Source organism: Pipistrellus hanaki (genome assembly GCF_964339955.1).
Source record: "Pipistrellus hanaki genome assembly, chromosome: 6".
Taxonomy (NCBI): Eukaryota; Metazoa; Chordata; class Mammalia; order Chiroptera; family Vespertilionidae; genus Pipistrellus; species Pipistrellus hanaki.
Window position 1 is genome coordinate 54798244 of NC_140508.1, and position 15959 is coordinate 54814202.

General features: G+C 39.2%; 1 protein-coding gene across 1 annotated transcript in view; it reads right to left on the minus strand.

Annotated features, from left to right (window-relative positions):
- The window catches only part of MIB1 (MIB E3 ubiquitin protein ligase 1), a 91037-nt gene extending 75315 nt beyond the window's left edge, over window positions 1-15722 (minus strand). Inside the window, exon 1 of the mRNA XM_084888082.1 lies at window positions 15004-15722. Coding sequence (XP_084744208.1) covers window positions 15004-15232 — 229 coding nt within the window. The 5' untranslated portion in view covers window positions 15233-15722. The remainder of the gene's footprint in view (window positions 1-15003) is intronic.
- Between the last annotated feature and the right edge of the window lie 237 nt (window positions 15723-15959).

Consider the following 15959-nt stretch of genomic DNA (forward strand, 5'->3'; position numbering starts at 1 on the left):
ATGTTTTACAGAGAGGAAGGGAGAGAGACAGAGAGCTAGAAATGTCGATGAGAGAGAAACATCAACCAGTTGCCTCTTGCACACCCCCTACCGGGGATGTGCCCGCAACCAAGGTACATGCCCTTGACCAGAATTGAACCCGGGACCTCTCAGTCCGCAGACCAACACTCTACCACTGAGCCAAACCGGTTTCGGCTAATTTCATACTTTTAAAAAGAAAACACAGCCAGTGTGACACAGTGGGCTGGGTGTCATCCAGTGCACCAAAAAATAGTATCCAAAGATACTATTTGTAGTAGATAGAAACAAAAATTTAACATAACTGATGTAAAAAACATGGAGTTATTGCCTGACTGGCATGGTTCAGTGGTTGAGTATCGACCTATGAACCAGGAGGTCATGGTTAGATTTCCAGCCAGGGCACATGCCTGGGTTGCGTGCTCAATCCCCTGTGTGGGGCATGCCAGAGGCAGTCGGTCAATGGTTCTCTCTCATCATTGATGTTTCTGTGTCTCTCTCCCTCTCCCTTCCTCTCTGAAATCAATAAAATATATTTTTAAATAGGGTTACTTATGTATAAACTATAGTCATTCATAAAGGAAATTCAGTTATTAAACCACCTTATAGAAGAAATGTTACTGACATCATAAACTGTATTATTATTTTATAAAGCAGTTTGCAAACAAATACAGTATACCATTTTGGTAAATAAATTACATAATACATATAATTCATGTGCACATAAAAACTGGAAAGATAATCCCCAAAATGTTCTGACGGGATTACTCTTTGTAGTTTTCCAAGTTTTCTACACTGTATTAATTCTAGGAAGCAGCTGGGTGAGTAGAGGTATTTAACATGTAGTATAAGCATATAATTAAACTAAAAGCTAAAACAAACAAAAACATGAGGGATTCTAAACAGATTTTAAAGAAACCAACTTTTAAATATTTACTTTAGCCGAGACCGGTTTGGCTCAATGGATAGAGCGTCGGCTTGGGGACTGAAGGGTCCCGGGTTCGATTCCGGTCAAGGGCATGTACCTTGGTTGCGGGCATATCCCCAGTGGGGGATGTGCAAGAGGCAGCTGATCGATGACTCTCTCTCATCGATGTTTCTAACTCTCTATCTCTCTCACTTCCTCTCTGTACAAAATCAATAAAATATATTTTTTAAAAAATAAAATAAAATAAATAAATAAATAAATAAATATTTACTTTAGCAATAGGGTATTAACTGTTATTTAGAAATTTTTATTTCTTTTAAGCCTTACACAAATTAAGCAATTCATGTGTATGAAAAGAAAATATATACAAAAAAAGAAAAGAAAATATATACCTTATTTAGATATACTTCTCATTGCCTCATATCTGAAGTTAGAGTCTAATCTGTTCTACTACAGGAAAACACTATGACCAAAAACATAATATCAAATAGCATAATAGTAAATATCTCCACAATGATTAGGTTTCTGAACAAGATGTAAAATAGGTCTTCTATGTCATTACAAAAAGTACAATCACTAAACAATCAGTATCCCTATGCATTTAGAAGATTTTTTCCTAAGCTATCAAATGAGTTGATAAAAAGCATAGGGAAAATGTATCCCAACTCTCACTGACCACAAAAAGAAAAAGTTCAGTTTTTAGCTATCTATATAGTTCATCTCTACCTTAATTTTCCACAAAGCACAATGATAACATTCATGAGCTCATAATCTTAAGCAGGCTTTCTTTAAAAGAAACCATTTAAATATACAATAATAGCTGGGGGTGTGGTTTTTGTGGGATTTTTTGTTTTTTAAAGGCCCTTCTACAATTCATGGTTTTAAAGAATACTCCAGGAAAACCATTAATGCACACAAAAGCATATCCAAATCCGGGTTCCCACAGTTCAAACACCAACTACTGAGCAGCTGTGAAAGAGACTAGTGCTGAGAATTGGAAAAAGTAAGCAAAGCAACACCTCCTTCCATTACCAACATGAGCACTAAAAACCTTTTTAAGAATGCAACTGATTTTTTTAAATTGATATTTAAAGAAAACATAAAACAGGAGAATGGGCATTACATAAACAAGGCCCAAATCTGACTTATATCTCACTTTGGTGGCGTTTGGTTTCCAGTTACTACCGTGTTTCCCTGAAAATAAGACATCCTCCGAAAATAAGACCTAATGCATGGAAAGATAAGACATCCCCTGAAAATAAGACCTAGTGCAACTTTGGGAGAAAAAAATTAATATAATTTCGGGGAAACAGGGTACATCTATCCAATTTATTCTCATCTAAAACTATTTCCTCCCAGTCTAAACCTCCTTCACCCTCGCAAGAATTATTTCTTAAAAATTTAATTTCATAAAACTTAATTCCCTAACTAAACCTATTATATTTTTTCTCCTTCCTATAGAATACCATGTTACCATCAAGAGTTAATGCTCTCTCCCTTTGCTAAGCTTTAGGAAGACATCTGCCACCATTAAATGAACCACCTGATGATAGCTTTTGACTCATTCTATTAGTACTCAAATGACCATCTGCTGTTTTACCGGCATCTGGCCTAAATGCAATAACTTAGATAATTTACACAGCTTAAGTCTCTTTATTGGAAAATTTTATGAGAACAGTAAAACGTGCTAGTCAAGATCAATAACCACAAGTTAAAAGAGCCAATGAAAACAGCTCACATTCACAAAACGCTAATCTATGCAAGTAAAATGTTTAATTTCTAGCCAGAAAAGATGATTGAAAGAGGGTACTGAAGTTCTCATTACAAGTAGTTCACTATATGAATCACTTCGACATGGAATAAGAACATCTAAATTATCACTTTGCATAATAGCAAAAGTAAGCAATATAATTGTCTATTTACAAAGAGAGTGGGAACCTATATTAGGTATACAATGGCATACCTAAAATGAATGTTCAACATGAATGAATCCTTCAACTGCAGTACTGAATTTTTTAAGTACACAATTCAAAATGCTGCAAATAAAGCAGTGTACACTGTTTACAGATATATAAAAACACCAGAGGCCAGGTGCACAAAATTCATGCAAGAGTAGGCCTTCCTTCCCCCAGCAGCCGCACCAGCTTCCCTCTGGCATCTGGGACCCGGGCTTTCCTCGCAGCCCCAGCTTCATCTGGAAGGTCGTCCAGAAGGACATCCGGTCTAATTAGCATATTATGCTTTTATTATTATAGATAGCATAGCCCTAGCCTGTTTGGCTCAGTGAATAGAGCATCGGCCCTCAGAATGAAGGGTCCCGGGATTGATTTTAGTCAAGGGCACAGACCTTGGTTGCAGGCTTTCCCTGGGCCTGGCCAGTGCACATGCAAGATGCAACCAATTGATGTGTCTCTCTCACATCAATGTTTCTCTCTGTGTGTCTCTCCCCCTTCCTTCCCCTCTCTATTAAAAAAAAAAAAAAAATCAATGGAAAAAATATACTCAGGTGAGGATTAACAAAAAAATTAATCAATTAATTTAATTAAAATGGCATAAATGTAAACCCATTGGAATAAGTTATTTCTAGATAGTGGTTATTCTAGCCTACGAGAAGAAGGAAGAGAATGTAATTGGGAAGAACAGTGTTTCAAATGTATTAGTAATGCTTTGCTTCTAGATGGGTTCACAGGAATTTATTAATTATTTATCTACTTGGATATTTAAATATTATGTAATAAATTTTATAAGTTTTTAAAATAAAAAACATCCCTAGACTAGTATAGTGCCAAGGTTAATCCTCTAAATTTTTGCCCTACTTAAAAGATTTCACCTAAGATTAAAAAATAATTTATAAGTTATTAACCAATTCTTAGGTGCAATTATTTATTATGGCATATTGTTATCATTCAAAAAACCAAGAAACTCTATTTCTGACTTATGAATTCATTCAATTTGAACCCCAAATTAATGTGACAAAATGTTTACAGAGATTTAAAAGAGGGTTAACCAACTAGAGTATGCATCTTAAATTCCTAATAAGGATGAGGCCTTGGTAACCTACCAGTTGGTATAGTTCACATTCCTTACTCATGAGAAATACTAAATTAATGAAAACAGAATTGTTATTATTAATAACACTAGACACTAATTATTAGTACCAAGCTTGGTGCTTCACATATTTTATTTAACCTTCCCAACAATACTAAATGGTAGGCATTATTATCCCCAATTATAGAGGAAGAAATTGAGGCTCCGAGAAGTAACCTGCCTGAAGCACACATTAGTAAGTGGCATGCTCAAATTCAAACCTAGGTGGGTCCGATTACAAAGCTTGGCCCCTTATGCTATTCACTCTGCCAGGGATTTTTTTCTACCTAGCTCTTATCTGAAAAAGAATTACATATCTAGGAGTCATGTTCCCCTTTCAACATACTGGATTCAAATATATGCTATTAAATCATATTCTAATGTTCAAGTAAATCTTGAAGAGATACATTTTAAACATTGAAAAGATTATCTATTTTTTTGGTTAATTTCAATAGTGTAGTAGAATAAAACACCATCTACTTCCAACCAACTCTTTTTTTTTCCAACCAACTCTTATTATGAGTATTTTTAAAAATGACTTTGAAGTTGTCTCACCCAAAATCTACAACTCTATCATATTTTTTCTATTGGACAAAAATTATTCTCTCATCTAATATCTAATTTTGTAACTCTTACTACTCTATTAGAAGCTTGCATAACAGAATTACAATCATGCCCTCATGCAGTCCAAACAAAAGAAGTTGTCAAATTAGGTAGACAATTGACAATTTTATTAATATATTTGTTTTTTGTGTTTTGGGGTTTTTTTTAGCACTTGTTACACAGGGGTAAAAAATGAGGTCAAACAAAATTAGAATTATATCTGAATTTTTTCCTGCTAATTGGTAAAAATTCATTATTCCATTTCAGAAGCAAAAGACCTGTGTTCATACCTTGACCTATTCCAACTTCATTTTATAGGTGAAGAATTAAGGCTCAAAGAGAATTAAGGCTCAAAGTTCATTTCTCATAGCCTGTTTTCTCATCAGTAAAATGAAAGCCATCAAATAACATTGTTAGGAGGATTAAATGAGATAATGTATGTAAAACAATTAGCATAGCACCTGACACATGACTGAACTCAGTAAATGTTAGTCCATGTCTCTAATTAATAGACCCATCTGATAAAATCTAGAATGAACAAATGTTTTCCCTGCTAAGTGACTGCACTGTCCACTATTCCATGAAAAGAGACTATTGGAAAGAGGAGAGCAAGACACCATAATGTAAAATATTACCACCCCAAGCAAGCTTTTATGGTTTATCACTAGCTCTGCAAAACTCCCAAAATTCAAATAATTATTTTTTATATTAAAAATTTACCACCCCTTTCTTGCTTTTTTAGAAACAAAATTATCACCAAGAGGAGAAAAACTCATGAGTGTACTTAGAAAACATAAACTAACTCTAACTAAAGTAAATGTGCTTTAAAAAGTATTCCAAAGCAAAAATGAATGTCTATCCGCTGTTTCATTATCTCCTCCACTAATTTAAACTCCACCTTATCTTGGTCAGTTGTTTGGAACTCAGAACCCATTTTTTCTCCCAGAAACAACATTTTAAAGATACTTAGGTCTCAGATATTTTACAAAAACTGATTTACTCTACATAGAAATAATCTAGGGGCAAACAAAGATAAAAATTATTGTTGTGGCCGAAACCGTTTTGGCTCAGTGGTAGAGCATCTGTGTGCGGACTGAAAGGTTCCAGGTTCGATTCCGGTCAAGGGCATGTACATTGGCTGCGGGCATATTCCTAGTAGGGGGTGTGCAAGACGCAGCTGGTTGATGTTTCTCTCTCATCGATGTTTCTAGCTCTCCCTCTCTCTCCCTTCCTCTTTGTAAAAAATCAATAAAATATATATTTTTTAAAAAATTATTGTTGTGTTCCTAGTTCCACCTAAGAGATGGTTCAATCGCTGTAATCCAGACATAATGGTAAAAGAGGCAAGCTAAATGGTGTGAGGCATATGAAAGTATGCGAGTAAAGAAATGGCTTTAAGAGAATGAGAAGGCATGTTCTAAAAAAGCCATTTTTCTACTGGTACTTAAAATGCATAAGCTCCTGCTTGGGGACTTAGATCAGCGCTTTTCAACTGGTGTGCCACAAGAATTTTTAAAACATGCAATATCTGACTATTTAGTCAGGGGCACTGACCTCTCTTCCCTTAGACTGTCAAATTAAAAAATGAAAACATCCAACACTAAAATAACCATCTAGTGTAAATAAACCAAAATTATACTTATTTGTCAGATCTGCATTTTTTTTTTTTTTGGGTGTACAACAGAATCTTTGTAATTAGTTTGTGTGTGCCATGAGATGAAAAATGTTGAAAATCGCTGACTTAAAGCACTGGTTTCCAGGAGACGTAGAAGATGGTCCTTTGAAAGCAAGATAAAATATAAAAATCCACAATCTCTTATCTGTAATTTCAAAATCAAAAACTCTTAAGTTTCTTGTATGTTAGCAGCAACTTACTTACGGCTTACCACTAACAAGATGCTATGCATAGTATGTAGTCTTCATCACCTTAGTATAATTATTCATACATTTCACTGTAAAAATACTAATATATTTGCTAGCAAGGTGCTGCTGTGGACCTCAAAGTTGTGTTAAAAAATATATGGCAAACATACCATATTATGGTTCTAAAATCCAAAAGTTTATAAACTCAATCCCAAGCATTCTGAATAAAGAGTTGTGAACTTCCATTAAAACTTTTATTTTTAAAAGTTTGAGCCGAGACCGGTTTGGCTCAATGGATAGAGCGTCGGCTTGGGGACTGAAGGGTCCCGGGTTCGATTCCGGTCAAGGGCATGTACCTTGGTTGCGGGCATATCCCTGGTGGGGGGTGTGCAAGAGGCAGCTGATCGATGACACTCTCTCTCATCGATGTTTCTAACTCTCTATCTCTCTCCCTTCCTCTCTGTACAAAATCAATAAAATATATTTTAAAAATAAATAAAAAAATTTAAAAAAATAAAAGTTTGAGAGCATGAAGACCTAACACTGATGCTCACCTCTGGCACATTCAAACCTGCTGAAGTTTTCTGGGGCCTAGGTAAGCAGATTTGTATAGTGTATCTTAATGAAACAAAACAACAGGTTATTGACTATCTTGAGACACATACCTAAATGTCAAAATTAAAAGTAAGTTCCAGCCCAGCTGGTGTGTCAACCTATGAACCAGGAGGTCACAGTTTGATTCCCAGTCAGGGCACATGCTGGGCTGCAGCTCAATCCCCAATGTGGGGCATGCAGGAGAAAGCCAATCAACGATTTTCTCTCATCATTGATGTTTCTATCTCTCCCTCTTTGAAATCAATAAAAACATATTTTTTAAAAAAACATAAGGGGCTTAAAGAAGAGGTCCCATGGGACGATATCCAGAGCTTTGAAGAGGAGTTGGCTGATACTGGGGTCACTGAGGAGTGGACACATCAAGGCTATTTCTGAAAAGAGGCAAACTGGAATCAAATACTGATACTGAAAGGCTGCTGGATGAGATGACACCGAGGAGCACGGAAAACAAGAAAAGAGCAAATCCCTCCTTCCCCTGCAGCCTTCCAATCTCCTCTAAGTCCCTAAAGTTGGCAAAGCCAACAGGATTCAGTTGTTCAACAGGAATATTGTTTGCCAAAGTCCCAGACCAACCTCACAATGCAGAGCTAGAGAAAATTTATATTTAAATTGGCTTAATCCATTTATTTCATAAAGGAAAAAGCCACATAAAGGAAATTTCCTGCCACACCAGATAATATAATTATCTATGTTGCCCTTCATCACACATATAAACATATTGTAAGTATGAATAGGCTCATTTTTCTCATAAAACAAAAAGAAGCTTAACAAAAACAGGTTAGATTTCAGTAATTTGAATATTGGATAGGATGTGATAATTTAGTAGATAACAATGTCATAGATTCTGCCAAGAGCACAACTTGGCTTCAAAAATGTAGGATTTGGCTCAGTGGACAGAAGGGTCCCAAGGTTCAATTTCAGTCAAGACCATATGCCTGGGTTGTGGACTTGATCCTCATAGGGGGCGTGCAAGAGGCAGCCAATCAATGATATCTCTCTCTCCCTCTCCCTTCCTCTCTGAAATCAATAAGAAAAATATTTAAAAAAAAAAGTGTAGGGTGATTGGGACTTTGAGCTGCTATTTAGAATACAAATTTAAAATATTTAGAGCCCCAGTAAAGTAAAAATACAATACCGTAATAGTAAAGATTGACCAACTAGACAATCTGCAGCTTTGTATGCAGCTCAATTACTTGTTTTGATAGCAAAACCTCACTCTCATAGTAATAATGTTGTTTTTAATAGGAGGCTAATGTAATTATAATAAACTACCTGTTACATATTGTATACACACAGAAAAACTGCTGATGTCCAACAACAGTGTTACATTAGTCAACTAACCATACTAGATTAGCATAAATTATTTAAAATTCCTAATCAATTTTTCCTCAAATAAAGTAGTACAAATGGTGATCATTTCTGAACTACTATACTATAAATGGAAGAGAGAATGACAGAGAGGGAAAAGCAAACTAACTGACTATTCATCCTAACATTTACAGTTTACCAGCTTTGTGACTAGACAAGTTTTTTTAATTTCTTTTTGTATCTGTTTTAAGATAATATCAATCTAACCTCAGATCAAATGAGTGAAAAATTATTTGAAAAAATTCTCAGAAAATTCATTCAGAGCCGTGGCTTTACTACAAAATGGAGATACAAGGAACACACAAACACACTTTCCTTCCCCTCAAACTAATAATCTAGTGCAAAATTACAACACAGCATACCTGTGGCAATAGATAGAAGCACAGAGTACACTGGAATCATGCTGTCTAACAATTAAAGAAGGTGGAGGAGAGACTTGAGTAAGTGGCTACCTGGAAACACATCCAAAAATAAACATCTGATCCAACCAGAGGGATAAGGCAGTAAAGTACAGAACCAGAAATACATATTAAGATAGTATTACATTTATGCTCTGGCTGAGTGGCTTAGGTGGTTGAAGCTATTGTCCCATCCACCAAAAGGTGTTATTCAAAGTGTATCCATGAGCTAGCAACATCTGTATATCACCTGTGAGCTTCTTAGAACTACTCTGTCTGAATCCCATACAGAATCAGAATCTGATTTTAACGGTCCACAAGCAATCTGTGAGCTTACTAAAAAAGTTTGAGAAGAGTTGCTAGTTGATTTCTTGAGGTCCTCAGGTTCAACCAAGCTGCAATCTACAGGAGTATTAAACTTTCTTGCATCCTTGAAAACATTGTTTTATTAGATGGAGATAAATAAGGAAGGGTATTTTACATAAGTCTTTAAAATAAAACAGGATCTATAGGAAAGTCAGGTTTTCTTTACATATGCCATTACTAAGAAACATCTCACACTATTTCATCCTTAACAGGTGTGACATCCTCTTCACCTGTGTTTTCCGAAGGCTCTGTTACCTAATAATACTCCCTCTCCTTCTGTAGTTCTGGAAACATCAGAAATAGGGGGCCTGGGCCTGGCTGGTACGGCTCAGCGGTTGAGTGTCAACCTATGAACCTGGAGGTCACAACTGATTCCTGGTCAGGGCACATGCCCAGGTTGCAGGCTCAATCCCCAATGTGGGATATGCAGGAATTGATTCTCTCTCATCAATGATGTTTCTATCGCTCCCTATCCCCTCCTCTCTGAAATCAATGAAAGACTATTAAAAAAAAAAAAAGAAATAGGGGGTCTCCAAAAGGAAAAGCTGGAGATATTAACTCATTTCATTTATTATCCAGGGTGAGCACTTTTAGATCTTCAGTTGAGTACTAACATCTGAGGAGTTTGTTAGAAGCACTCTTTGCTGGGAATGGAAAAAAAGTACAAAGAACTGCTCCCAAAACAGCCTGGACCAACAATACCAGAAGCTATTTTTTAATAAACCTAATCATCTATACCCTTGACTTTTTGTTATCCATACCCAATAGGAAACCCAAAATCATTTTCTCTACTCTTTCTCTGGAAATAATACTGTAGTCAAGTGACCACAAAACAAGTACTAAGTAAATCCTAAATCCTATAAAATCAGTACCTAAATGATAAAATATCAACTGTGCATCAATTTCCCACAATTAACTCTAAATTAATTCAACAATAATGTATACATATATTTGTGCTATCTTCTTGCTCACTACAAATTAGCCAAATATATCTGGACATTAAGATAGAAGTTATATCATTCAAATATATACTAAATTCTTCTTCTCATGGTTTGACTCTCCTAGGCCATAAATTCAAACATATCATGTGTCACCTAAGAAAAAAAAAACTTATATGCCAAAATATTACAGTCCTCACATACAACCCAGACACAAAATATTCCATATGTAATAAGGGAATACGAGAGATTCACAATGACCCAACCACTCCAGAATCCTTAACTCTCAGAAAAGTTTTGCAGAATTTTATTTTAAAGGTTACCCATTTCTTAATTCCCAAATATACTGTAATAAATTTTTTGCTCATATAGTGTGGGTATAAATAAGGGAAAAAAATGAACATCAAAGATAATCTCAATTGTCCTTACGGTAAATATCATAGGACTTTTTTAAATTAACTATAAAATATGTCAAGCACACACACAAAAAAAGGCATAAAAACTTAACAAACACCTATGCGCCCACCACCTAATTTAAGACATAAAACATTACCAAAATAGTTATACCCCTGGGGTACTACCGTGAACTGTGCTCCACTTCCTCCAACATAAAGATATCCACTCCCTGGAAGTGAGGACATTACTTTTCTTGTAGACTTTTACCACACACATATGTATTCCTAAACCAATGAGGATGAGGAGCAATGTTGCTCCCTATTGGGTATTTGGTAATATCTGGAAATATTTGGGGTTATCATGACTGTATCTATGTGTAGAGGCCAGGGAAGCTGGTCTACAATGCACAGAACAGCCCCCTACAACAAAGAATTATCTAATTAGTCCAAAACAGCAATAGTGCCAAGCTAAGCAACACTGCTCCAAACAATAAATAGTACTGTTTTGCACTTTAACACATCATAAGTTTCTTTTCCAAAAAACTTTACTTTCTTGCTTTATTTGCTTAATATTAACTTTGTCTTCTATACAGAACTTCACTGTATAAATTCAGTTTGTTTAGCCATTCTTCTGTTGATGTACCTTTAAGTTTTTTCCAATTTTTCGCTCTTTAAATCTTTTTTTTTTTTTTTTTTTTTTCAGAGAGGGAGAGGGAGGGAAAGAGAAACATCAATGGTGAGAATCACCCATCAGCTGCCTCCTGCACACCCCCTACTGGGAAAAGCCCACAACCCAGGCCAGGTGGCCTTGACAGGAACGAAACCCAGGAACCTTCAGTCACAGGTTTTATCCACTGAGCCAAACCAGGTTCTAATTTTTTTATTCTACATGCAATATTTCTGTGAACATTCTTATACAAGCCTCTTGATTCTCAATGAGAGATTCTGTCTAGGGCAGTAATTTTCAAAATGTGATTCTTGAACCCCTAAGGTAGTCCCCAGGACCCTTTCAGGGGCTTCATGAGGTCAAAGTATTTTCATAACTATACCAAGGTTATATTTATCTTTTTCATGTTGGCATTGCAATGGTAGGTAAAAATGCTGGTGAGTTAGCCAAGTTAACACACTCATTAATGAGACATATGGGTAGCCTGTACCTCCTGAAATAATGCAATTCTTAGGGCAAAACATCGCATCTACGGTACTTATACCTAAAACACATATCTGAATTGAATCGTGAGGAAACATTAGAGAAACCCAACGTAAAGGATATTCTATGGAATTATTAGTAAGTGTCAAAGTCATGAAAGACAAAGAAAGACTAACTGGACCAGATCGGAAGAGACCGAATGACAACTAAATGCAATGTGTGGTCCTGGATTGGATCCTGGAGCAGAAAAAGAACGTTAGTGGGACAACTGGCAAAATCTCAATAAGGTCTGTAGATTAGTTAGTAGTGTTGTAGCAATATTATTTTTCTGCTTTCAATAATTGTACTTTATAAGACATTAATATTTTAGGACTATGGCTGAAAATCCAAAAGGAACTCTTTTTACTAGTTTTGTAGTTTTTTGTAAGGCTGCAATTATTTCAGAATAAAAATTGATTCTTTAACTATTGTGTAAATAAATATCAAGTATGGTATATAATAAATACGTATTAAATCTTCAAAATATAATATAATGCTAACATCTATTTTTTAATATTTTGAAGAAGAAAAAAAGAAAAACTTGGATAGTAGTATTATATTCCTGGGGCAAAAACAGAGCCAAGAGTTTGTGATTTGTTCCGGTATTTCATAAGAAGACTAGCTGCCCTTCTAGGAGTGCTTTTATTTTATTTTATATATTTTATTGATTTTGTACAGAGAGGAAGGGAGAGAGATAGTTAGAAACATCGATGAGAGAGAGTCATCGATCAGCCGCCTCCTGCACACCCCCTACTGGGGATATGCCCGCAACCAAGGTACATGCCTCTGACCGGAATCGAACCCAGGATCCTTCAGTCCCCAAGCCAACGCTCTATCCATTGAGCCAAACCGGTTTCGGCTAGGAGTGCTTTTAAAATGCTCGCTGAAGAGCCTGGCCTGCCCTAGCCAATTTATCTCAATAGATAGAGCATCCGCCCAAGGACTGCAGGGTCCCAGGCTCTATCCTGATACTTCAGTTGCAGGCTGGATCCTTGGCCCTAATCAGGCCACATGAGGAAGACAACCAATAGATAGTCTCTCTCTCACATAGATATTTGTCTCTCTGTCTCTCCCCCTCCCTTCCATAATCTCTAAAAATCAGTGGGAAAACATCCTCAGGTGAGGATTTAAAAAAAGCATCAACGCATGAACCACGAGGTCCCCAGTTCCATTCCCAGTCAGGTTACATGCAGGGTTTTTGGGCTTGATCCCTAGTAGGGCGCGTGCAGGAAGCAGCCAGTCCATGTTTCTCTCATGGAACTTTGCATCGCTCCACTCCTCTCCTTTCCTCTCTCTAAAAAATAAAAATAAAAGCTGAATGAATTTTTTTTAATTGTTTGCTAAAGAATCAGTTGAACAAGATGAATTGCTACACACAGCAAATTAAATAATGCATGGAATAATCTTGAAAATTAAACTAAGATTTTATAACAGTTAACCTCTGAAAAGCACCTGCTCTATTTAAAATAATGAAACTGTTTATAGGACAGATATACTCCATACTAGACATTAATATCCATTTAACAAATTGCTGTAGTACGAGATTTGTTACACTTTACCTTTACCCTGGAAAGACATTTAAATTTCCCTATAAACCTATAATAACTTATCCCATGGTGCCTCCAAATTATTGAGTTATGGTCAAACTTTAGTTTGAGGTAGCATGAAAACATTTTAAGAATGTACAAAAACAGGTATAGGCCTCATACAGTGTTGCTAGGAGTTTAAATTGGTAAATGTCTTCAGAGGGCAATTAGTCGCTATCTATCAAAATGTTAAATACGTGTATCCTTTGATGCAATTCCACCTCAGATATACTCAGCACAAATGCACAAGGATACACTTACAAGGATTTAATCAGTCCATCTCTGTAAATAAGAAGACATGAAACACTATCAATGCCCATCAAAAAAGCACTGGTTAAATAAAATACTTCATCCAGTCACTGGAATACCATGCAGCTATGAAAGAATAAGGTGCCAACATGGCACAATTGCCAATCCATATTATTAAGAAACAAAAGTGCAGAAGAGAATAAAGCTTACTACTATTTTTGCTTAAAGGGTAATAGATTTATAGTATATTAATATATATGCTTGCAATGAACAGATATTGTGTAAGAATACACAAGAAACTGCGAACAATGGCTGCCCCTTTTTGTACTGTTGAAACTTTCCTTTTGGTACTTCACGTACCAATGTTTCAAAAGCCAAGTAGGAAACACAATTTTATGAATAATCTCAAAAATTGAGTTGGCTTGTATTCATATCCCTTTTGATTGCTGCTAACAATAACTAGGTACCCACTTAAGGATGGTAGGCTATGTCAGAAGTAGCTTATTTATGCATTCTAAAAAGTATCAAATTTTGAATTTGAACTATTTTCTACTGAATACTATTAAGGATAAATGTATATGAAAAATGAATTTGATTAAAACAAGTTAGACCTTTCATTTATATTATATAAAAATCCTAGAGTCAATAACACACAGATCCCTGAAATTTTGTGAATCAGGAAGGACACTGACTCGTTGCTGTGTTATTGGATAAGTCTTGGACAGAACCTTACATACAAAATGAGATGTTAACAAAAACATGTATCGGGTGTTTTCTATGCTTATTTTTCACTTGGAAAAAAAGTATTTAACAAAAAGAAATGCTTAGACTGCTTTCCCTCTATTGGTATAACGATATAAAATGGAACAATTTAGATGAAAAACCATTCCACGGGGTCCCAAGCAGCATCCAGCTGCCGAACTCCTAGTGAGGAGAGGAAGGGAGGGGGGTACCAAGGGCCCCTTGGCAATTGTCACCAGTGAACTAAGCACCATATGGCAAGGCAGGCCTCCCTTCTGACAGTTATCGCTTGGGGTCTGATTCATTTCTGATTAATTTCAAAGGCTTGCTAGACAAGCCTCTCCAGACCCCTACTCTACAGAAGGGGGAGGAGGGGAGCTGTCTGTTGTCTTCCCCGGGCTTTGTGTCTTCCAGGCTGGAAAGCATCCTGGCGATGGTGTTGCTCACCTTTTCCCTTAGTGATGGGGGGGGGGGGGGGCAGTCTTTTCTGCAAGTTTTTGTTTATTAGAACTGACCCTAAAATTCCTTTTGCCTCTCCCCTTCCCGCTCCCTCCAGCCGGGCGCCGCGGGAGAGGCGTTCCACCCAGGCCTCCCCCGGCGGCCGCCCGCCCGCCCGCCCGCCTCGCCCTGCCCCGCGCGGCGGCCCGGCGGCGGCTTACCGGTGGGCGCGCTGTCCAGGATGCGCAGGTCGTAGGCCCCGGAGCAGCGGTAGTTGGCGGCGGTGCCGTTGTCCCACACCACCACCACCTCCTCGGGGCTCTCGAAGCTCCGGACCGTGCCCACATGGCCCTCGCCGCCGTCCTGCTTGCCCCACTTCCAGTCCGGGCCGCGGACCACCCGCGCCCCGACCCCCTCCACCATCACCCGGTTGTTCCGGGAGTTACTCATCGGGGCGCCGGCGGTGGGCTCCGCCGCAGCCGCCGCCGCCGCCGCTGCCGCCGCCGGGGGCCCCGGGAGCGCGCCGGGCCCGGGCCCGGGCCGGCCTCTGGGCGCCGGCGGGGGCGGCAGCGGGCCGCGGGGGGAACCCTCGGGGGCGGCGGCGCGATCCCCGCCGAGCCCGCCGCCACTCCCCAGCCGTCGCCGTCGCCGTCGCCGCCGCCGCCGCGCCCCCGCTCAGACAGGACGCCGGACCGCAGCGACTCGGAGGCGGCGGAGGCGGGAGGGCGGGCGGCGCGGAGGGGAGGGGAGAAGGGGAGGGGAGGGCGCCGTGGGCGGGGCCTCCTCCGCTTCCTCCCGGCTCCCGACCGGGCGACGGCCACGGCCGCCAGGAAACCGCGCTCTCCCCCGGCCGGCCGGGAGCGCGGGGAGCCGAGTGGAGCTAGCCCGGGCGGCGGCGGCGGCGGGGGGCGAGCTTAACTGCCGGCCTCTTCTCTCCCCGGGCCCCTCGCCTCGGTGGGCGCCCGAGGACGGGGCCGCCTCCTCCCCGCGGGCCGGGTGGGACCAGCCGGCGTCCGGCGAGCGCCCCGGCCCAGGGCTCGGCTCTCAGCCCCACGCACGCCGCCGCCGCCGCGCTCCGCCCCGCCGCGGAGTCCCCTCCGGGCGCCGGCGACTCCACATCCGGGCACCGGCGGCCCCCGGCCGGAGCACGCCCTCCCTTAGCGCCTGGGAGCGGGGC